Source organism: Gadus macrocephalus, chromosome 19, assembly GCF_031168955.1.
Source record: "Gadus macrocephalus chromosome 19, ASM3116895v1".
Taxonomy (NCBI): domain Eukaryota; kingdom Metazoa; phylum Chordata; class Actinopteri; order Gadiformes; family Gadidae; genus Gadus; species Gadus macrocephalus.
In genome coordinates, this window is record NC_082400.1 from 3,014,930 (window position 1) to 3,038,268 (window position 23,339).

Genomic DNA, 23,339 nt, shown 5'->3' on the forward strand with positions numbered 1-23,339 from the left:
AGGGTCAACTCTTAGCAGAGCAGAGAGAAATAAATGGAAGTAAACAACAGCTGATTCCAAAGTCTTCTGAATAACTTGGTCAGCTGCTCACCTTGTACACTGCCGGTGTAGAGATGTACATTTATTTGAAGAAATAATAGAATGGTATTAGCCGACATTCAAATAAATACATAATTAGGGACAAAATAAGACATTTCAAATCGATGATGTAAAAACATTGACATTGCTCATTTGATAGATTATGATACAAATGAATTGGAACAATAATGACAATAATCACTGGAACACAAAAACAATAATGCTAAACATACAGAATACAAATTGTACCATGTTTGGGTGCATGATTTCAAAATAGAAAGTCACAATCCTAAAGAGAGTTGTAGGGAACGTTCCAACACAACTATTCTGTTTTGAATAATATCTTTATATTACGGGGCAAATTAGTACAAGATATGACAAAAAGATAATTTTCTGTTTTTACACACATGGATTATTATCTAAAGATGAAAATCCAAATGATGCAAGGGACACATGCAAAGCTGAATTAAATTTTCTTGAAACATCTGCTCTGGGCTTTTTGATCATGCAATCAGTTTCTCACAAACATAATCCATTTTTTGTATATTAAGTAAAATACCATTTTATGCATGATACGTACCCATATTGAACTTTTCAAAGATCATTAAAATACTTACAGTATTATAAATACAATAACAATAATGCGGGAATACAAGGAAAACAATACAAAAGTGAAAAGTAAAAATCATGAAACTGTTTATGGGATTTATTAGTCAAGGTTATTTCTTGAGTTTTTCAGGAATTGTCTTTCAGCAAATACATAATTATAAAGTTCTCATAGTTACCGTTCAGTTTCAAGCGTGGATACCTTGCAATCACAAATGACTTGTTATCAACAATTGGGCGGTGACACCATAAGCTTACTCTAAGAAACGAAGAATGGTTTTCAAGAGATCTCCTCATGGTAACAAGTGCAGTATCATTTAAATGAACCTATTAAGAAGATGTTGCTGAAAAGTTGGGAAGTTGACCAGATATTTTCGAAATACAACAATGTATTCTTCAGTTAGGGAATCCTTTCCTTCAGTATCATAACATTTCTGGTACCAATCAGTCTTTTTAGTTCACACTATTATGCCCTGTTCTGTGCATCTGACGAGCTGACGTGATAGTTCTACCAAGATAAATGGCTGTTTGTAATCTGCCACCTTTCTCCTAAACGGTTCAAGGTAGTAAACAAGCATTTTTTCGTTGGAAGTAGCAATACATTGTGTGGGAAAATAGTAATTCTAAGTATTCTTTAAATTTTCGAAATCAATAGAATCACACTACGACATACATATGTACAAGCACTTCTGAGATATGATGTACCCACTCACTTAAAAAGTAACTAGAATACTTAACTATTGTCATTATCATAACTTACAAATGAGTTATAGAACTGACCAATTCCATCTCCCCAAGAGAATGACCATTCTCTATAAGAAAAGGTTAAGCCGGGACTTGGGGAATGCTACTGCCAAAGCACATATTGGAACAGAGAACATTGGAAAGTCTGAGAAAAGTACTAGTTGAACACCTGATCCACTGACAGTAACAATAAAATGTTTCTTTACTCCGCAATCTCAGTGTAGGCCGTTTTACCAACAGTTAAGAGGCCACAGAAAAAGCAGGCAGGACATATGGGTGGAATAAAATCAGTTAGTGAGTGATTCTTTTATGGAAAAAAAACATTTCAATCATATATTTTCCTTAACAACTTGGTTTATGTTTTTCCATTGCTGCAATATATTATAACAGTTAATCAGTTTAAATATCAATGATTGAAGTTTGATTGACTTGGAAATTATCAAAAACATTTTTACCAAGGACGAAGCCTTTATTACAAATATAGAACTTCTCCACGGACAAATGTGTCCCTTAAACACAAGGGGAAATGGAATAAATACTAAATAACATTCAGGTCGCTGATCGAACTAGAGGTGTGACGGACAAGCCACCAGTTGTGACACAGGGGGGGTATACAGCATACACTTGATGCAATGTAAATAGTGCTCTGGCAGTGGGGTAGGGTGACCACTGAGGATCAGAGGTTTCAGATACAATCTAAATCAATCAAACACCGATTTTTGGGACTTCCTTGTTGATAAACAGTTTGTGATGAAACATGGACACCGTGCAGCACGTCCAGGCTCCTCATCTTCATCGTTCTCTTATTTATAACCTTTTTTACGGCTCTTTCTTTTATTACAGTATGACCGTAACCAAACCCGGGGGACGGGTTTGGTCTATAGTCGGATGCATCAGTTTGGATTAAAACGACGTTGTACAAACAGCAGCCTGTTGTCCATTTCTTTCTTTTCTTCTCAAAGCCTCAGTCCTATGTACATGTAGCGGCCCAGCGTGCACTGGCCCCACCGGGCGGGCTCTAGGACCCTGGGGAGCTGTCTGTGGCGGGCAGCGCTCCGTTGAGCTCCTGGAGGCCGTCGATGCCGAGGTACCCCAGCAGGATGTCGCTGCGGCGGTGGGAGAGGCTCAGGATGTCCTGGGCCAGGCACGGGGCGGAGGTAAAGCGCACCTTGTCGTGGTCAAACATGTCCTTCAGGTACTGCACAATTTGTTGCTGACGAGCAAAAAGTGGTGGAAAAAGAACAAATAGTTTCACTAAGGTTATGATGATAGAGAGGGTTAAGATGATCCAGGATGATTTATCTCAATAATAAACAATGTTTTTTTGAGACTTTTTTTTATATATATATGACCATGAACATTTTGGGGTCAACCAGACAATTTCATGTTTTCCAAACTCACACTTTTATTCAACAGTTTTCAGCTGTGCTAACATAATTGCACAAGGGTTTTTCTAATCATCAATTATCCTTTGAAAACAATAAGCTAAACATTGTACCATTGGAACAGGAGTGATGGTTGCTAGAAATGGGCCTCTTTACAGCTATGCAGATAATCCATTAAAAATCTGCCGTTTCCAGCTAGAATAGTCATTTAACACGTTAACAATGTAAAAATAGTATTTCCGATTGATTGAATGTTATCTTCATTGAAAAACACTGTGCTTTTCCGAAAATAAATAAATAAATAAGGACAATTCTAAGTGACCCCAAACTTTTGAACAGTAGTGTATAAATGACAGATTTTCAATTAGTCTATATTGTTGTTGCTGATACATTCTTCCTTTGAGATAATAATTTACTAATGTTTCTTAGAAGATATGTTGATGTGCAACAAAAGTGGCGAGGGACATGATGTGCGACGTGGTGCCCCTGCGCTTCATGTTCATCACGCCTCACCTTGAAAATGGTGCACACTTCTCTGAGCTGCTGCCTCGGCCCCAGGAACCCGAAGGCGAGGACCGGGCTCACGTGCTCCGATATGGCGTAGAAGTGAGAGATGAAGCCGTCAGGAACCTACGCACACAGAAACCCAATCAAAACATCCACCGGGAGTTTCGCAGGAATATCTTTGGATTCCATCTGTGCTGCACGACATTCCCTCCACATTCCCACTTATTCCTAACCCACTTCCACATCAGTGTCCGCCGTCTTGTCCACAAAGGGAACTAACTCCCATAGAACCATCCCAAGGTCCCCGTGGAGGAGCTTAACGCCGTCTGTAACTCACCATGAGTAGCCGCCGCTTGGCTTTGAGGACGGACCAGCAAGCGGTAGCCAGCGCCTGTGACGATCCCACACACACACACACACACACACACACACACACACACACACACACACACACACACACACACACACACACACACACACACACACACACACACACACACACACACACACACACACACACACACACACTCTTTTAGTACAAGGCCTTGTTGAGAACATAGTAGTAAGAGCTTTGGGCAGCGGACCCCCACCGTCTCCTTGAAGCTCTCGGAGAGCCAGCGGTTCCTCAGCACGGCCACCACAGAGGACGGCGGCTCCTCCAGGTCCTCGAAGGCGTCCATCAGGATGAAGTCCAGCACGATGTCAAAGAAGTTCATGCACACCACCTGCGGACCAAGAGGGAAACGCCCACGGATGACTGAAAGGGAAAGTGTAACAAATAGAGGGGATGCATGAAAAAGTGCAGGCACACCCCAAAAGGCTCATGGCTCACCCCTCGGCCCTCCAGCTCCATCTTGGTGATGGGCCACGTGTCCTCTCTCTGGGTGTACAGCAGCATGTCCTGGTAGCTCTCCAGGAAACCTTTTGGACTCTGGCGGAACAGCGGGAAAAGAGCCCAACCAGTTCATCCCACACAGAAGCACGGTTTGGGGTTTAAGACTGGCTGTCTGGACTCTCCTTACGGGGACCGAGCCAGCATCCCATCACCATAGACATAGGCACTTTACTACACTAAAGGATCTCAAATGTTTAGCCTGTATGTTAGTCAATAATGGCCCCCGTTGCACTCCTGATCATCCCTCTGTGGGAGTAGGGTCAGGGGGTGTCATACATATATGGCCTGTTAAGCCCTTTGAGACTGTGCCTTTGATTAAGATCTATACAAATACAATTTATTGGACCTTCTTTGCAGGATTTACCTTGTTGGCTTTTACCATCAGGCCTGCGATCATCTGTTTCCCCGTCTCCATGAAGAACGTGCGTTGAGTTCCATCCAATAGAAGAACCTGGAGAACAGAAACAACAACCGGGTTCTACCATCTCACTGTCCTCAGGGGTGAAGGGTGCTACCATCTCACTGACCTCAGGGGTGAAGGGTGCTACCATCTCACTGACCTCAGGGGTGAAGGGTGCTACCATCTCACTCTCCTCAGGGGTAAAGGGTGCTACCATCTTACTGACCTCAGGGGTAAAGGGTGCTACCATCTCACTGACCTCAGGGGTAAAGGGTGCTACCATCTCACTGACCTCAGGGGTGAAGGGTGCTACCATCTCACTGACCTCAGGGGTAAAGGGTGCTACCATCTCACTGACCTCAGGGGTGAAGGGTGCTACCATCTCACTGACCTCAGGGGTAAAGGGTGCTACCATCTCACTGACCTCAGGGGTAAAGGGTGCTACCATCTCACTGACCTCAGGGTAAAGGGTGCTACCATCTCACTGACCTCAGGGTAAAGGGTGCTACCTACTGCACCAGGGCACGTTGGCTCTGAACAAGGGGATGGAAACGTGTGTTCGCCCGTAAAGCGCTAGTCTCTAAATGTGTTTTTGATGGCGTTTTTCCACAAAATAGGCAGCACCTACCACGTATCTCTGGACCCATCCTTTTTATTGATTTTGTATCACACTATTATGTTTGCTTTGGTATTATGGCGATGGCCCAATATATAGTCCTAAGAATAGGATTGTAGGGATTGTAAAATGACCATGACATACTGGACATGACCATGACATGACCATGACATGACCATGACATGACCATGACATACTGGACATGACCATGACATACTGCACATGACCATGACATGACCATGACATGACCATGACATACTGGACATGACATACTGCACATGACCATGACATACCGGACATGAAAACTACGCTCACCTGGAATGCTTGCCTCACACAATGAAGTTTTGCGAGGAAGTCTTGGTCACCGTAACACTCCAGTAGTTCAGTTCTGTTCACGGAAACAGGACACATATGAATGGCCTTATTCTCAGATCCATCCAGCAGTGCATCATATCCTAGCAGCAGAGAGCGGTGTGTTCCACTGTGTACCGGAGGGAGCGGAAGATGACCTTGTCCTCCCGCACTAGACCCAGCGCCTCTTCATAGAGAGCAGCCTGCTTCACGGGCTGGTACGCCTCCTCCAGGGACATGGCATCGAACAGCTAAACAAGGGGTCAGAAACGTAAATCGTTATAAGAAATAGTCTGGTACGTTTGGGCCGACCGTCCAGACGGATCTGGCGTTTTCGGTGCCTGCAAACACACTTTTTTGAAACCAGGTCCCAGGTTGAAAAAGAGAAAAACGGCCCCCTGCGTTTTCGTGTTAGGATTCGTGAGGAACTAGAGGCGAATCGCCCCCCCTCCAGGTGGGCAACGTTAGATTTCCGTCTAATAATTTTTTGTTTTATTTGATTTGTAGTATTTTTGTAGCTTTAAATACAGCCTCTTGGTAAATTGAATTACTACCTGTTTATTCATTGTTCTGCTCAATCTACAAGGTTTAACAACTGCTTCCTTCTCCTAGACTGTCTGTTTGTTTGTTTACAGCGCGCAGGCTTGATGCACATGCTCCACCTCGTCTTCTTCTTTTTCGGTGGAGGACCAGCATATAGGCCTCGAATATGTACTACAGCGTATCTACAGCTAGATGTGTTTTTGCATTGAGTTCCTCATTACGGAGAAATTCCTGAAACGCTGCCAAGGAAAGCAGGGAAAATATATAGTTTTCGTCCATGTGGACAGGGCCTAAAACAGTGGTAATAAGTAATGAGTAATAATAAGTAATGAGGTGTAGTAAAGTGTAAAGTGTAAGTGTCAAATGTATATGCAACATGAGGTAGCACATCCTGTTCTCCATGAGGAAGAACCAACCTCTGCGGCCGAGAAGAAGGAGTCATCAGAGGTGATGGTGGTGGTGTCGTCCTCACCCTGTCTCTGAGAGCTCTCGATTCGAGGCAGGATCAGGGTACCTTCGCTTTCTGACACACCAAACACAAACCATCCAAATCCATTAACAACTTTAATGTCAATGTTCAATGGACATGCTGATTGTTATAGTTATCAGGCAAAATGAGTTAGATGTCAAGATCTTTGATTCATGTTATCCTTATCAGAGAAAGTACAAAAAACCAAAAGCTGCTTATTCTATCAGCAATAATACAAATTACTTACATTGGATTATGATATTTGATATCATTTGTCATTTGACACTTTATCCATAGCAACTTACTACTTTGATCACCTGATTCAAAGTTTGACATGATATTAATGAAACCTTTAACAAATACATATTTAACAACTTAAGAGACCAGCACTGACGTTATGGAAGGATTACAAGGCTGACAAAGGATGGCAAATCCCCCCAAAACACCCTGCACCCCATGACTGCCCTTGGAGTGGCAGCCGCATGCTGAACTCAGTAGTAGTGGAGTGAGATCTAAGCGTCACGGTCCCTACCGAAGTCAGCCAGGAGGCTGTCTGGAGGGATGGAGCTGCCGAAGTCCTCCTGCAGGTGGTACGCCCGGTGGAGGAGGGTCTCCAACTTCTCTGCAAAGCCTTTGTGGCGGGCCTCGGCCTGAAGCTGAACGAAGACCTTGTTTATAGTAACACATCACTTGGTCAACAGTATTTATAGGTAAAATGCATGATTAATACTGCGATAAAAACGGTATTGCATCATTAATAGCTCTTCTCCTGTTGACGCAGTATAAAGGTTATTACCATTTTTGGTAACTTCGTTCTGTGTGAGTGGTTTCTGAATAATAAGGCTTAGAGTTTAGATTTATTTTATTTTTTTCAAAATAAGGTTGTGGTGCGTTTTTACGCAGATGGCAAAATGAATCCATAGATTCCTCTTATCTCCAGTCTTACACCTGGCTGACTCTTTGTGCTGGTCTCTACAAGCCTTATCTCACCCTCACTCCATGGCTTCCACTTCCTGTCTGGGGTTACTTCCTCCTACCATGGGTCCTGGTGCCAGAGGTTAAACCACCCGTTTCCCTGAGCCTGGTTTCCATGACTACCAAGGTTGAATGACAGGTGGTTGCCAGCTCAACCTGTTTTTTTCTGAAAGGTTAATTTTTTCCCTGTGAATGTCAATAACCTCTGAAGACGTAGCAGCAGAGTGCCTGCGGGGCCACACCCCACCTAGGGGCCGTCACTGGGCCCCTCCAACACCAGGACAAAGGCTGATGCTTTAGAACTTTATTGCAGCATTTGGAGTAAACTGATGTCCAAACTCTCATGAGTGTGCGGTGAAGGAAGGTTAAACCTGCCATCTAATTTGTCTGACTCAGGCCAGGTGATGCTGATTAAACCAGCCATCAACCACACCCTCTCCACAAGAGACTATAGACTTCTTTACATATTGTATGAGGGGGCACCTATCTGTTAGGTGCACTAGCAGAGTTAAAATAATGCAGCCTATTGGGGCCTGTATTGATACGCAGCGAGCAGTGACGTTACCAAAGGAACCTCCGCGCACGCCGCCGCCCCCTGCAGGGCCAGGCTGTTACTGGAGGAGGAGCGGCTGTGGTGGCGAATGTTCAGGGCCAGCTCCCACTTCTGAAGGGCCTCCTCAAACAGCTCCATGCCTTGGAGACAAACACAGAGACAGCGGGTCAGGGACGTCGCCCCAGCGCTCTCTAATCCTGGTACAGCGGTCGGCAAGTAAGTTCGGATCAGGAAAACATTACATCAAAATGCATTGGACATGGGACAAGGGTTGTTAATACAGTTCAGGACAGGAGCAGCGTACCCATAATGTACATACAGTAAACACTAGGGGTGTATGTATGGATCTCAGTACCCATAATGTATATACAGTAAACGTAAACACTAGGGGTGTATGTATGGATCAGTACCCATAATGTACAGGTTCTCTGCGTTGGCGTCCTCCGCTGAGCCGGTCTCCTCCGCTACGGGCTCCGCGTCCCACGGCGCCGCCGGGGTCACTGAATGGTTTGGAGAGAGAGGGGCCCGCATCTACACACACACACACACACACACACACACACACACACACACACACACACAAACAAACGGTTGCAAAGAGAAGACCACCAATATGAAGGAAGATCATGAATAAATCAAAGACGTGTTCAGCCTACATACCGACGCCAGGCTGTGGGAGGAGCTTGAGTGTTTGCTGGGCGCCAGAGAGGAGATTCCACTCATGGTGTCATTACTGCGCATGCTCGGGCTTGGACGACCAGGAAACGGACCTTAGACCAAAATAATAACAGAATTATTAGCTATTAAGAACTGAATATATAAATACAGTTAGAATAACTTTTGAGAAAGGAATCCTATGACAATTAGTTTTCATTTATCAGATGCAAAGCCCCACATGTGAATTTTGTTGTGTGAATTTCAAATCGTATTCCAGAATAGAGTTTGAGGTGACTGCACCGGCCTCTGTATGAGCAGAGATTTTTTGGGCTGGCAGTCAAACAAACAGCCTAAGCCACTACACTACCCAGCCCCTAACTAGATCTTCTTTGGATGGACCACCTCTCTTAAGCGACGAGGTTCTGCCCGTCCTCATCGGCATCTCAAGCATCCCAGCCCCATTCTTCTGCACGTCTTTGCTCTGCGTGACCTGCTTCCTCTTCCTCCCCCTCCTCTTCATCTGGTGGGCGGTGAGCGCCAGAGCCACGCTGCCCAGAGCTGTGGCAAACAGCACCTTCTTCAGGTTGGGACTCAGCTTCAACTGGGAGAATATGGACTGGAACACACAAAGGACCACACGGCCAAAACAATTCACTGGCTGGTTTGGATGTTTTGACAAGAAATATGAAACTTTGAGACGTTTATGCCAAGTTAACATTTCATAAATTGCCCTTGCAATGTTTGAAATTGGTAAAAACTAAAGAAATATGTAATTTGTTTTGAATGTTGAATTAAAAATGGTGGCTCTCATACTGAAGGGATAGGACAGGTTTAATGTGTTTAGTTTACCTGTCCAAACGTGGAGTAGAGGAAGACAGGGATCTCTGCCACAGTCATGGCCAGCGCCTGGGCAATGGACATCCCGTCGGCCTGTCTGAGGGACATCTCAGGAAGGAAACTGCCCGCAGGCCACTCCCCCTTTCAAACCTCCTTCGCATTCACCTTAAAGTGGGTGTACCCTACTGGCTTGGCCTTGTTTTGGCAGACACTGGTCAACGTCCAGTTCTAAACTGGTCCAGTTCCTCTGTCACTTTGTTGCGTGTGGAAGCCTTGCTGTACCAAAATCTCACAGGGCTTGTGGGTTCATTTCCTTAAATGGTGTGCCATGCTGCTCAACAACTGAAAAATACAATGCATTCATTAGACAGACACTTTGCATAAGATGATACCAAATGCTTCTGCTATTTCTCTCTCTGACTCCTGACAAATGTGTCGGCTTCATGAAAACTATTGACTATTGACTTTACTTCTACAAATGCAATTATGTTTACAAAAGCTTAAATAACAGTTCAATATCAAAAATACAACTAGAGCATTGTGTATCAACTCAATCTGGTCCGCATTTGTTTAGCAAGTCTGCATCCCCATGCCCCTGAAGCATAGACAACAGGCCTACAAGTTAAGAGAATTTAACATCATTCCAAAAAACTGTTTAAGTCACAGTAAACATATTATAGCCTATATATTATAAAATCTGTAGTTCCACAGAATAAATTTAATGAATACACTTGAAAACAAGATAAAAAGGAAACTATTTCACACTACCCTCTCAGGCATCTGAGGCCATACTGGACAATTGCTTTAATGTGGGTTATTTGTTGAATATCCAAAAACATAAGGCCTAGATTCTGTTTTGCTAATAATATGCTCTAACTTTCAACCATCAACAATCAGGTCAGGACTTTAATTGACAGATCACTAGTCGGCTACAGCTAGCTCTGTATGATCTGTCAAAATCAAAGCCTGGTCTGGTCTAGTCTGGCCAGATACATGAGGTCGATGGGACATTGACAGGTCCACTTTCAATGGAATTCATAAAACTAGGAAACTATAAATCGCATGAGACAGAGAGAGAAGCTCTTCTAAAGAAAGCAAAACCATGTTCCTACCTTTGGTTCTAGAGAAGGGCACTCGGCCGTCAACGTACATCACATACCAGCATGGAGTCAAGGGGCAGAACTGGAACCCTGAGCTGACCAACTGAACACACAGAAAAAAAGAGCGACGTTGTTTCTGTCGAATCAGATTCAAGATGCGAGTAGCAAGTAAGGCGAAACTCCAATCAGAACTCAAAGCAAATCAGAATACCCCGCCTATCCCCTGATATTTAGTGAAACATACTTAAAACGTCCTTACACATTTTTTTATTGCAAATAATTATTACACATGAATCATATGTGACATTTGCTTTATAGTCCTCATCCTTGATGTAATTTATTGAAGTTATACAAGAAAAAACATGATTTTTTTCCGTTAGGAACTACAGATTTAAAATGTTTTCCCGACGGAGGTATTTGACAGTGTCAGCGATGTGCGGGAGATTTTAATGGAGTGGATGTAAACAGTTATAAATATGTTAATAATAATAATAATCACATTTCAGTGTCTAATAAGCTGTTCCATGAAAGGGGAACATGGATTAATTTCTTGATGATGTGAAACTCAGCCGATCAGAGGTCTGCTATGATCATAAAACTATAAGATAGGAGACAAGCTATGATATGAAATATCTGGTAAGAATGTGTTCACTGACTCATTTTCATCAGATGAAATGTCGGATTAATGACGAATCAAACCCGTCCGTTACTCCCAAATCGATTATTGTGGTTTATGATTTGATTCCTTAGAAGAGCTGCTGGGTTGGTGTGGTCAGCCTCAGCCTGCTTCTGTTACTGTGGGGTGGACATGTGCTTCAGTCCCATGTCCCGGCCTCTCTGCCCAACAATGGCCTCAGAGGGTACGTCCGGGTCCACCCTGCCGGGAGGAACCAGGTGAGCTCTCTCCTTCACTCACCCCACCGTCCCATGTGCACACCTGGATTTGACCAGCGCCCACTGTTGGCGACATGCATCGGTGATTTGGGCACGTGCGTAAAGTGTGTGTGTAGCAAGCAGGCGGCATTGTGACGGTGAATGCCAGCGCAACAGAAGAAAAGGCTGGCAGATATGTTGTCAATCTGGCAACGTATGTTGGCCAATAAACACAGCTCCCTGTTTGGACTTTGATATCTGGGTAGACTGGGACCTGGCAATTATAGTGGATCCTGTTTCAAAGAGTTCAGGCACCCCTGGTGTAGTGCGAAGGCTACAGATCAAATAATTGTTGGTGTCCGACTACAAACATGGTTGTAGGTCACATTGACCGTTCTAGGCAATGATTTCGGACCATTAACCTCCAGCCACAGTCACTATTCTTGCAAAACAGCCTAGATTTGAAAGTGCGCACATCATAGGTGGCAACTTGTTTAATATACAATTAAAAAAGGATTTCTTATTTCATTTTATTCATATTATATTTACATCAATACTGTAGGTTTTTGCATGACCTTTATATGATGTAGGGTTATCACAGCATACCCTCTGCTCTCGTCTCTCTCTCCCTCTGCTCCTCTAGTTCCTGGAGATGCGCTGCAGCGTGTGCGCCCTGGTGTCCAGCTCGGGGCAGATGCTTGGGGCGGGCGTCGGAGAGGAGATCGACCGCGCTGCCTGTGTGTTCCGCATGAACACGGCCCCCACACGGGGGTACGAGAAGGACGTGGGGAATCGCACCACTGTGCGGGTGGTGTCGCACACAAGTGTCCCCCTGCTGCTGAGAGAACAGAACCAGCTCCTCAGAAGCTCCATGGGCACCACCTACGTGTTCTGGGGTCCTGAGCGTCATATGAGGCAAGACGGCAAGGGGCGCGTGTTCAACGCCCTGCTGAAGACGGCCCGGGAGCACCAAGGCCTCGGAATCTACACCCTCACCAAAGAGAGGATTCAGTATTGCGATCAAGTGTTTGAAATCGAAACAGGGAAAAATAGGTAAAGCCAGAGAGACTGTTTATCTTGATATTATCGTGGTCCTGTCTATCGTGGAATTTGTTCTGCCGGGGTTAAGGGTTGGACCCCCCAAGGAATGTCTGCACTCACACTATTGTGACACTTTGGATAAAATGCTCACTAAATGTCAGGTGTGTGTGTGTGTGTGTGTGTGTGTGTGTGTGTGTGTGTGTGTGTGTGTGTGTGTGTGTGTGTGTGTGTGTGTGTGTGTGTGTGTGTGTGTGTGTGTGTGTGTGTGTGTGTGTGTGTGTGTGCAGCATACATATATACATACATTTTTAGACACGATTTTGACTACCAAAAAGTGTTTCAGGAGCCTTTGGGTTTGTTCTCCCTCAGAATGAAGACAGGGTCGTTCCTCAGCACTGGGTTCTTCACCATGATACTGGCCATGGACGTGTGTGAGAGCATCCATGTCTATGGGATGGTCGACAAAAACTACTGCAGGTCAGAATCATTTCAATCGCATGTCCTGAAATACCTTTCACTCTGTCATGTCAACTTAGATGAGAACTCCTATAGGGTCACGTGTAGTGGGGCATCGTATGGGCAGGGGGTTTGACTCCCAGTCCAGTGAACATGCGTACGCAGACCTTGCGATGTAAATCCTGAGACCTCTCCCTTCCGATAGCCGCAACAACAACAGTGTTGTTCCCTACCACTACTTCGAGCGACGCCACGTGGCTGAGTGCAGGATGTACAGATACCACGAGCACGCGCGGCGCGGGGGGCATCGCTTCATCACCGAGAAGGCCATCTATGCTAAGTGGGCCAGGCGCCACAGAATCACCTTCAAGCATCCATCCTGGAGCCGCTAGCTCAGGACGGAAAAGAGGGGTCCGCCTCAGTGGGCCTGGGCCCTGTGGTTGTCTAGTTTACCGTCTACACATCCTGTTGGTCATTATTTGCATAAGTGTTACTAGGTAAACAGGCTTAAATGAGAATTTTGATAGTGTTATAAAACATGAATGCACCTATCATTTCAGGGTTTACCATCAGGTTTTTCTAATAGTATAACGTAGTAGTCTAATATATCACTTCATTAGAGCCCTGTCGGGCTTCTTTCTGATCTGCTGCAGTGTATTTCCCCATGTTACCCAGAATGCCTTTCTCCTTTAGCTCCTGCAGAGCCATTTTCTTCAATTCTGGATTCTGGAATCTACTGATTCTTTTAATGATTTTCTTTTGTTGATGTTGATGTTGAAGTCGTACTCCAAAGAAAAAATTGCGCTTTACCTACTGTGGCGATATTATTCTGTGAATTTAGCCTCAGTTAAGTAAAATACTACACAATACTGTTGATGTGCTGGACATCATCAAGAGGCACCTTCTTACAATGTCCATTGTTTTAGTCTGTTTGTAACTGTATTGCTCTGCCACTTCATACATGATATAGAACAACATACCAGCCATTTGCAGTGGTAAAAAACGATTTATATTTTTTAATCATCCAAGGCACTATACTACTGGAGCTGTCCATTTTATAACACTATATAGTACAGGTTTCCTAGTTTGTGATATTTTTTTTAACTGTTTTGTGAGTTATCTACTGTTTTACTTAAGGAGATGATTCCTTGGTGCCTTCTATGGAACCGTTAGAATTCATCAATTATAATGCAGGTTATGAAAATATAGCCTGTAATGTATTATCATTTTCGGATTGTATTTCTTTTTTAAACATTGCATACACGGCTGAATTGTTACACACTGTAATGTATTACACGGAATCCAATAAAATGTAACTACTGATTTAATATTTTTTTTGTTCTCAATGATCATATTGGCAGTAGGCTACCGTTAATTAAAATACAGGCTGTACCATATGATAAACGCTTATCACACAATGACGTAGTTTAAATTAATTCCAAGGCTACATATTTATTATTTTAACACTTGTCAAAACTGGAACACATGAACCTGAAACACTTGCTATACCATTGAGTAATTTATATTAATAAAACCGTATCCAATCCTTGGAACATAGACCGCAGTGACGAAGGGGTTGATGACGTCAGAAGTCCCCTGCGGTGTAGGAAATGGGGGAGAGACCATGGGAGAGACGGATCAGACGTGAATAATCCACAGATCATGGACCTATGAAACCTGAATAGGGTAAGTCTTTCGCAGTAGGTCTAATTACAAAAAATTTGTAAAAAAAAAATGATCATTTGCGAAATCAACTGTGTGATGGAGCGATTGTGATAGGCTGTTTAAAGGTGGGCCTGTATGAACAGCTGGAATAGGCCTACATAACGGAATATTTAGATAGATAGATATATAATACATGGAATCTACCAAGCCGATGCGGAAACCATTCAAACGTATGTTGTTCTATGGACTATATGAAGACTCGGTTACATTTCATATATTAGCCTGCGTATCGAGGGCGTGTTTTGGTGCACGGACAAGACGAGCGCAGAAAGTGCGCAACACGCAACATTTTTTGCAGGATTCTTTGCGCAAATTATTTTTTTTGGATGGGTTGCCAGGGAACAAGATAATCTTGACACTGTTATTCATCAACAACCCCCGCCTACAGCTGTTCCTTTATATACCAATTTCTAAAAACTACTTTTTTGGCCTATACAATATTATTTACCCAACACCATTATTCCACAATCATCATCCATCGCTCAACAGGTTTTTGTTTTTCACAGCCTGTTTGAGAAATGACTAGCATTTTACTGTATTGAAAGGCCGGGGGACAATAGGTAGAGTGGCCTTTGAAACTTGTGTTTCCTAACATGGGAACCAGACGTATCTGCAAGCCCATGTTGTATTTTCTCTGGCATATGAGTATGGCATAATCTCACAAGGCAGATGGATTCACGAGATTACGATCCTGCGAGAATCCAATCTTGCCAGGATTCAAATTGTTGGTTGTTGTTCGGACCAATCAGATTCGAGCAAGGAACTAAGAGACCTACTTGATGCCTTGACAGTGATAAGACAAATACCTGTACATCATCCATTCACCTGCCAACAGTAACTCAGTTACCAAACCGTTTCCAGAGTTGACCTCCTGGATGGTTCTGAGTCACAGCCGGCGGGTCAGGTGACGTTGGGCCTCTTCCTGTCAGACGGCAGCAGACCTGGCTCGGGTCAGCCCATCACAACTCTTAATCTTAAATGTGGAAGTCTTAATAAAATGACTTCAGAGGAGCGCCCCCTATTGGTGCACCCTATGAGAGCGCCCTATGAGAGCGCCCTATGAGAGCGCCCTATGGAGGTACCCTATGAGAGCGCCCTATGAGAGCGCCCTATGGAGGTACCCTATGAGAGCGCCCTATGAGAGCGCCCTATGGGAGCGCCCTATGGAGGTACCCTATGAGAGCGCCCTATGAGAGCGCCCTATGAGAGCGCCCTATGGGAGCGCCCTTTCATAAACAACCAAGATGTCTGACCCTGATGTGTCACACCTTTGGCTGTGTCACGTTAAAATTGTACCGGGGGCGAAAATTGTACCGGTGTCACGTTAAAATTGTACCGGGGGCGAAAATTGTACCGGCCTACGTCATCGTTTGTTTACATCCTGACAACCTGCCCGGCAACAGACGACGCGATGCAGAAAACATGTTTCCAAACGACGAAATAACATAATACAGATAGCGGATCGCTATCTGTATTATGATAGATAGCGATAACACTTGTTTTTACTTTATATTTGTATTGTATTTAATTGTTTAATCGAAACAATAAAAAAATTTGCCCGCAAAACGGGCGATCGCGTCAAATGACAAATGTTTTGCCCGCAAAACGGGCGATCGCGTCAAATGACGTAGGAGGGTTCTTGAAACATAATACAGATAACGGATCGCTAGATAACACTTGTTTTTACTTTATGTAAAGTGTTTTAAGCAGGTTTCATAGTCTAGAATGTTCAAGAACCTTCCTACGTGATTTGACGTGTCATTTGACGCGATCGCCCGTTTCGCGGGCAATTTTTTTTATTGTTTCGATTAAACAATTAAATACAATACAAATATAAAGTAAAAACAAGTGTTATCGCTATCTATCATAATACAGATAGCGATCCGCTATCTGTATTATGTTATTTCGTCGTTTGGAAACATGTTTTCTGCATCGCGTCGTCTGTTGCCGGGCAGGTTGTCAGGTTGTCAGGATGTAAACAAACGATGACGTAGGCCGGTACAATTTTCGCCCCCGGTACAATTTTAACGTGACACCAGACGCGATCGTCTGTTGCCGTGCAGGTTGCAAAAAACATTCGGCTCATGTTTCCAAAAGACGAAATAACATAATACAGATAACGGATCGCTTGTTTCGCTAGATAACACTTGTTTTTACTTTATATTTGTATTGTATTTAATTGTTTAATCGAATAGCAAAAGACGACGCGATCATCTGTTGCCGGGAAACGGGCGATCGCGTCAAATGACGTAGGAAGGTTCTTGAACATTCATAAATGCGATTAAACAATTAAATACAATAAAAATATAAAGTTAGCAACGCCAATGAATGTTAATGGTAAAATAAGTGTTTTGTCTTGTCACGCTCAATGAAGGAGTGCTTTGCAATGAACGAGCATGAAAGTTCGCGAATGTTCAAGAACCTTCCTACGTCATTTGACGCGATCGCCCGTTTCCCGGCAACAGACGATCGCGTCGTCTGTTGCTATTCGATTAAACAATTAAATACAATACAAATATAAAGTAAAAACAAGTGTTATCTAGCGATCCGTTATCTGTATTATGTTATTTCGTCTTTTGGAAACATGAGCCGAATGTTTTTTGCAACCTGCCCGGCAACAGACGATCGCGTCGTCTGTTACCAGGCAGGTTGTCAAGATGTAAACAACAGATGACGTAGGCCGGTACAATTTTAACGTGACAGCTGCACTGATCGGTTGTAGGTCTATCAAAATGCAAACAGGGGCATATTTTGGGCGAGAGGCTCCTCACTGCAGAGCCAATGGCCCAGTCCCCCTCTGGGTCCTCCCCCCCCCCGGCCCAGGTCACTCATACAACTTAGTAGCACAAGCAGCATGTCGCTGCAGCCTGCAGGCCCTTGTGTGTCTTGATGAGGGGCCAGTCCCTGGGCCGTGCCGGGACCCCCAGCACATCGCCTCCCTCTCCATCCCCGTCTGCTCAGAAGCAGCAGGAGGCTGCTTATGGATGGGCAGCCTTCCGCACCAAGAGTTGGATTATTAAAACATTTCCTCATCATAGATTACACCTGTCAAGGCCTACAAGACATGCAGTTGGCCATACCTCTTAAAAATGCAAGGGTTATTGTTTTGGTTCTTTACTTTAGTTATGATGAGAATCACCCCGAGCCGACCCCCCGCTGCTCATCTGGACCAGGAAGGATGGCCCCCCGGCTCATAGAAAAGGTAAGAGGAAGGGGCCCGGGGAATAATAATAACATTCCCTTTCACATTTTTGGTTTAGGTCTGAGAAAACAACAAACCAAAGTCTTTCCCCGTAGCAGCGGCAGCCTGCACCATAACTCCCATGGCTTTGCATCACCGCCGTAGGGCATTTGATGCACCAAACTGGTTTGATTGTTGTTGTTGTTGTTGTTTGCCTACCCCATAACAGGGGCAACAGAGTCATAAGATGGTGATCTTCGGAGCCATCTTTCTCCTCACCACGCTCCTCATACTCTACAGCTCCAACAGTTCAAACGACATCATCTACGGCTCCATCCACGTGGCGGGCCGACCCCGCACAGTGAAGACCACCGACCTCAAGAAATGGGCTGGGAAAGAGGGCTATGTGCCCGTCTACGGAAACAAGGTGGGCCTATACTGTGCTGAGCTATTCACATGCTTCACGATGCGCTCACCGTCCGGCCCAATGAACTCTGCCGTTTGGAGATAATGGAGGTGTCCCTGAGCATGCACCTCACCCTCACTGCTCCTGACCAGCTGGTCGACGCCCCTGCATGTTGGACACCGCCGTCGCTGTGTGAACGTGTGCATGAATGGGTGAATGTTTGGCGATATTGTAAAGCACTTGTTGGATAGAAAGGCGCTGTATGAGTGCAGTCCGGTTGACCATGGACCCTTCTCCCCAGAGCATGCTCCTCCACTGCCGGAGCTGTGCCCTGGTCACCAGCTCCAGCCACGTTCTGGGCGCCCGCGCCGGCCGCGACATCGACGCCAGCGACTGTGTCATCCGCATGAACGACGCGCCCACCCTGGGCTTCCAGGCCGACGTGGGCCAGCGCACCACCCTGCGCGTGGTGGCGCACTCCAGCGTGTTCCGCGTGGCCCGCCGGCCCGCCGAGTTCCTGAACCGCACCGCCGGGGAGCCCGTGGTCGTGTTCTGGGGCCCGCCCACCAAGATCGGGAAGGACGCCAAGGGGACGCTGTACCGGCTCATCCAGAGAGTGAGCATGAGCCACGGCAACCTGTCCTTCTTCACCATCACGCCCAGCAAGATGCGCAAGTTCGATAACCTGTTCCAGAAGGAGACCGGACGAGACAGGTTGGGGTTTTCAAATTATGCATAAATAACATTTTGTTATGATAAACTGAACATTCAAAATAAATTTGATGTATATTATATAACCATATAATAGCAATTTATAGATAGATATTATTTGTATATATATTTTTTAAATATATATATATTATTTTTTTAGCATGTTCAAATAATTATTTGCCGCATCATTAATGAATAATTGATGCTGTTTCCTTAAAATATGTAAATCAAATGATGGTTTGTCTCTAGGGCGAAGTCTCAGTCGTGGCTGAGCACCGGCTGGTTCACCATGGTGTTAGCCATCGAGATGTGTGATAACATCAAGGTCTATGGGATGGTGCCGCCCAGTCACTGTGGGTGAGTTACTATGGGGTCTGAACAATCTCAGTAATTAATAATGAATGCACAGAGAAGGATTCACAATTGTATTTTGTGATTTATACATAAATTACTCTCTTCTAACAAATACATTTCAATGCACACACAAATGGATATCGGTATGTATAAATATAAAATGTATCCATAAACAAAAATAAGTTTCACAAACACATTCCTGATCCACACACAAATGTACCTAAATGTAATATAAATCCATAAATATATGAATTAAAAAATATTTGCAATTTTCATCTAAATGTATTTGGATGTTGTTACATTTATATACAAACTGTTAAACTTGAATTTACAAGACGCTTTTCATTTGTGAACTTGTTTGCATTTGTGTGTGAACTGGTCTGTATTTATATGTGCATTTTTGAGACTCCTGACGTGGCTGGATTCACAAATGCAATTTTTTCAACAAGGAACTCTCTGTAGCCAATCAGATGCCTCTCTCGTTTTCAGCCAATCACATGACTGCAGTGACTGGTTTTTTTTACATTGTCGGTGCCGTTTACTACTTTAACAGCACCGACAATCCCAAAACCCAGTCGAAACTAGATGGAAAAATTGTGTAGCTCAAAACGTGACGCAGCTTTTACTTCTTCGCCTCCTAGAGATTGTTATGTACGATCATTCAAAAAACCCATGTTATTATTCCCATAGACATTTGACCGAGGGAACCGGGAGGCTCGGAGGCTGGACTCAAAGGTTGGAACTGCAGTCATGTGATTGGCTGAAAACGAGGGAGGCATCTGATTGGCTACAGAGAGTTCCTTGTTGAAAAAAATGCATTTGTGAATCTAGCGACGTCATGAGAGTCTCAAAAATCCACATATAAATACAGTCCAGTTCACACACAAATGCAAACAAGTTCACAAATGAAAAGCGTCTTGTTAATTCAAGTTTAACAGTTTGTATACAAATGTAATATCCAAATATGTTTTTGATGAAAATTGCAAATATTTTTTTAATCAATATATTTATGGATTTATATTACATTTATTTAAAACAAGGCACATCTGGGATCTGAAATGTGTTTGTGAAACTTATTTTTGGTTATGGATTTATTTTACATTTAAACATACCGATATCCATTTGTGTGTGCATTGAAATGTATTAGTGAGAAGCGAGTAATTTATATTTAAATCACAAAATACATTTTTGAATCCTTCTCTGTGCATTCATCATTAATGAGACTGTTCTGACCCCATACGTTACCATCACTTTATGCACATTTATCCTCCACTTCCAAATTATAGAAAATAATGAAGATTTATATTCTAATTAAATTGCTAAGAAATTCTGAAATTCATGTTTGACCAATAAGCCAAATTATATTTGGTTTTAAAGGAATTGGCTGCTTAAATCTGTTAAGGATAAACCCTTCTACACTTACCCTTGCAAATTGTTGTAATGTTGCTGAATTGTTGTTGAATTCTGAATTATCCCACTGTATTATGCAGCTACTAGGCAGGCAGTATTGGAGAAAGCTACCTAGCCTGGGCACTTTGTTTGAGCTAACCTGGGTTGGGACACCAAAGATACACTTATGTGGGTAATGAAATGCTTGTTTGGGGAATAATGGATGTCAATTGATGGCCAACTGCCCAAATTCAAGGAGGAAGTTTAGTTAAACTAGAATCACGGATGATTTACATCTCAACATAGATAATTAAAATGGGGTCTCAACAAACCGGACAAATCCTTTAAGAATATTCAATGCCTTGTTTGCCATGTAAAACTAGCAAGCATTACAATTACTCAACTTGACTCTACCTGTCCTCTCATGAGGAGCTCACCATTCATACAAACCAACACACATCTGCCAGCTGATAAGGACCCCAGGCCATCCACGGCCTGTTGGGATCCAACTTTTATCAGACAAAGCCAGGTAGAAAGGTCCTACCTCCCGTACCTCTAACATCCCCACTGGCTACACACGCAGAGCCCTGAGACTCACATGTAGGGCTTATCCTTTAATCTAACTGTTATGGATGAGCTCTGAGATCCATGCAGCATACCAACAGCCCACAACCTGGGTCCCATCCATAAATAGGTCTACGGTTTAAACAATCATGTGTTTTTTTCTTTCAGAAAGAAAATTGGGGCCAAGAAGATGCCCTACCACTACTACAAGCCACGGGGTCCAGATGAATGTGTGACATACTTAACGAACGAACGGGGCCGCAGAGGCAACCACCATCGCTTCATCACCGAGAAACAGGTGTTCGGACGCTGGGCAAAGCAATACAACATCACCTTCACACATCCAAAGTGGTGAAGCCACCAGAAGAAGACCACCTCTTGGTGTTGCTTGGGACTGCACAGTGTTGCTTATTTATACGTTTATTACCTGGAATTTCACCCTCGGCCAGGCTGACCTGTTTCCATGACCTTTCAATATGCGTGACCTCTTAGCAGAGATATATGATGATGTTTTTGGTTTAGTTTATAAACACTGATTCCTGTTGCAACAAATTACCATGAAATGTTTAAGCATTGTTTACAGTTGAAATGATATAGAAATTCAGGTTCCGTGAAATGTGACAGCCATTTGTGTTTTGTACATAGTAACACAATATATTTTTTTATGTTTATTTTTGTTCAACTTGACATCCCAGTATCTTACTGTATAAGCGGTATAGCATAAGTCATGTTTACCTTATGCGTACCCCTTACATAATGGGATTGGCTTAACAGACATGGCCTATCCTGCAGTATACACACTATATTTCGGTTGTTGTCCAGTACTGCTAGATACTACTTTGGACCAGAACTCCACTGTACAAGCTACAATGTGTACGACGATCGCAATCAAGTTAAGTTGAATGTAAACCTAATCAGAAAACACCCTAAACAAACACCATCAACCAGAAACCACTAAAAAGCAAATTGATGCATTCTTTAATTTCGTCAAATAATGAATTTGTCTTTTAGTATTTGTGTTTAAAATGTGATTCAAAAATCTGTAACTTTTGGATTGGGGGTACTTTTTTAATCCATGTAGGACAACTATCGCTCAGAAAGGTGTTCATGTATTTGTACAAACTCTAAAAAAGCAACGTATACAATCCAATTGTTTTGAGGATGGACCCTTGGACTGGATCCACTACAAGCCACATATTATATTAACAGTCCGGCATGGTCTTCAAATACCCGTTTACAAAGCCTTCATTTGTAACATTTCTGTTGCATGCTAAAAAAACATGCAACATAATATAAATTGTAGTTTTTCCTCACTGGCTTTGATCCAACACTTACAGATACAGAAGATTTTGAATGTAACTAAACTAACATCAGACCCCTCTACTGTGGTCACTGAAATAAGACAAGCTTCGTGTAGGAGTTGGTTAATCACTCAAAAAGCAACAATGCAGAATTTGACATTGAAAGGTCTTTGTTAAGGGCTTACATTCACATGAGAATATTGAGAGGTCCGTCCGTATGTGGGAGACTAGTAGTAATGTATTGTACTTGAAAGATGCCTTATATCTCTAAATACATTTTGTGCAAGATGGATTTCAACAATTTCCATCTTGAGAGAGAGAGAGAGCAAGAGAGTTAATCAATTAAAACAGGCATGTGCATTTAAAAGTTTTTATTTTCGGTCCATGTTCTATTTGTTCATTACAGAAATGGCATTGTATGTTATCTATAACATTAATAATATAGGATATTGTGTAAAATGGCTTTCACAATATATCCATATAACATTGCAATCAGGGGGCAAACGAAAGTCAGCGAAAGCCCCAGCAGAAAATAGGAAATAGAAAATTTAGATACAAAGTTAAATGTAAAAAATACGACTAAGTCCCCCATATGGCCATGGCTCCAGCCGGCGGTGTTGGC

General features: G+C 43.3%; 3 protein-coding genes across 6 annotated transcripts in view; 2 read left to right on the plus strand and 1 right to left on the minus strand.

Annotated features, from left to right (window-relative positions):
• The window catches only part of st6galnac6 (ST6 (alpha-N-acetyl-neuraminyl-2,3-beta-galactosyl-1,3)-N-acetylgalactosaminide alpha-2,6-sialyltransferase 6), a 139,850-nt gene extending 116,761 nt beyond the window's left edge, over window positions 1-23,089 (plus strand). Inside the window, exons 2-8 of one of the 4 annotated variants that reach the window (XM_060038282.1) lie at window positions 14,713-14,772; window positions 17,935-18,013; window positions 18,222-18,419; window positions 18,700-19,112; window positions 19,359-19,466; window positions 20,154-20,198; window positions 21,585-23,089. In XM_060038282.1, the coding sequence (XP_059894265.1) occupies window positions 17,990-18,013; window positions 18,222-18,419; window positions 18,700-19,112; window positions 19,359-19,466; window positions 20,154-20,198; window positions 21,585-21,771 (975 nt within the window). In that variant the 5' untranslated portion in view covers window positions 14,713-14,772; window positions 17,935-17,989 and the 3' untranslated portion in view covers window positions 21,772-23,089. Of the gene's footprint in view, window positions 1-14,710; window positions 14,773-17,934; window positions 18,014-18,221; window positions 18,420-18,699; window positions 19,113-19,358; window positions 19,467-20,153; window positions 20,199-21,584 lie in introns of those variants that run through there. The other 3 variants (XM_060038284.1, XM_060038283.1, XM_060038285.1) reach the window with 3 other exon arrangements.
• miga2 (mitoguardin 2) lies at window positions 1,706-10,856 on the minus strand. Its single transcript, XM_060038277.1, has 16 exons — window positions 10,729-10,856; window positions 9,629-9,958; window positions 9,182-9,395; window positions 8,783-8,892; window positions 8,533-8,653; window positions 8,135-8,262; window positions 7,127-7,250; window positions 6,542-6,648; window positions 5,721-5,833; window positions 5,547-5,619; window positions 4,580-4,666; window positions 4,153-4,251; window positions 3,911-4,045; window positions 3,658-3,711; window positions 3,327-3,443; window positions 1,706-2,641 (listed from the first exon to the last, which is right to left on the minus strand). Exons 2-16 carry the CDS (start codon window positions 9,722-9,724, stop codon window positions 2,447-2,449), a joined length of 1,773 nt encoding a protein of 590 aa, XP_059894260.1. The 5' UTR covers window positions 9,725-9,958; window positions 10,729-10,856; the 3' UTR covers window positions 1,706-2,446.
• On the plus strand, window positions 10,985-14,409 carry st6galnac4 (ST6 (alpha-N-acetyl-neuraminyl-2,3-beta-galactosyl-1,3)-N-acetylgalactosaminide alpha-2,6-sialyltransferase 4). The gene is made up of 5 exons (XM_060038288.1): window positions 10,985-11,352; window positions 11,467-11,610; window positions 12,233-12,642; window positions 13,000-13,107; window positions 13,292-14,409. Exons 1-5 carry the CDS (start codon window positions 11,341-11,343, stop codon window positions 13,476-13,478), a joined length of 861 nt encoding a protein of 286 aa, XP_059894271.1. The 5' UTR covers window positions 10,985-11,340; the 3' UTR covers window positions 13,479-14,409.
• Window positions 23,090-23,339: the final 250 nt, after the last annotated feature.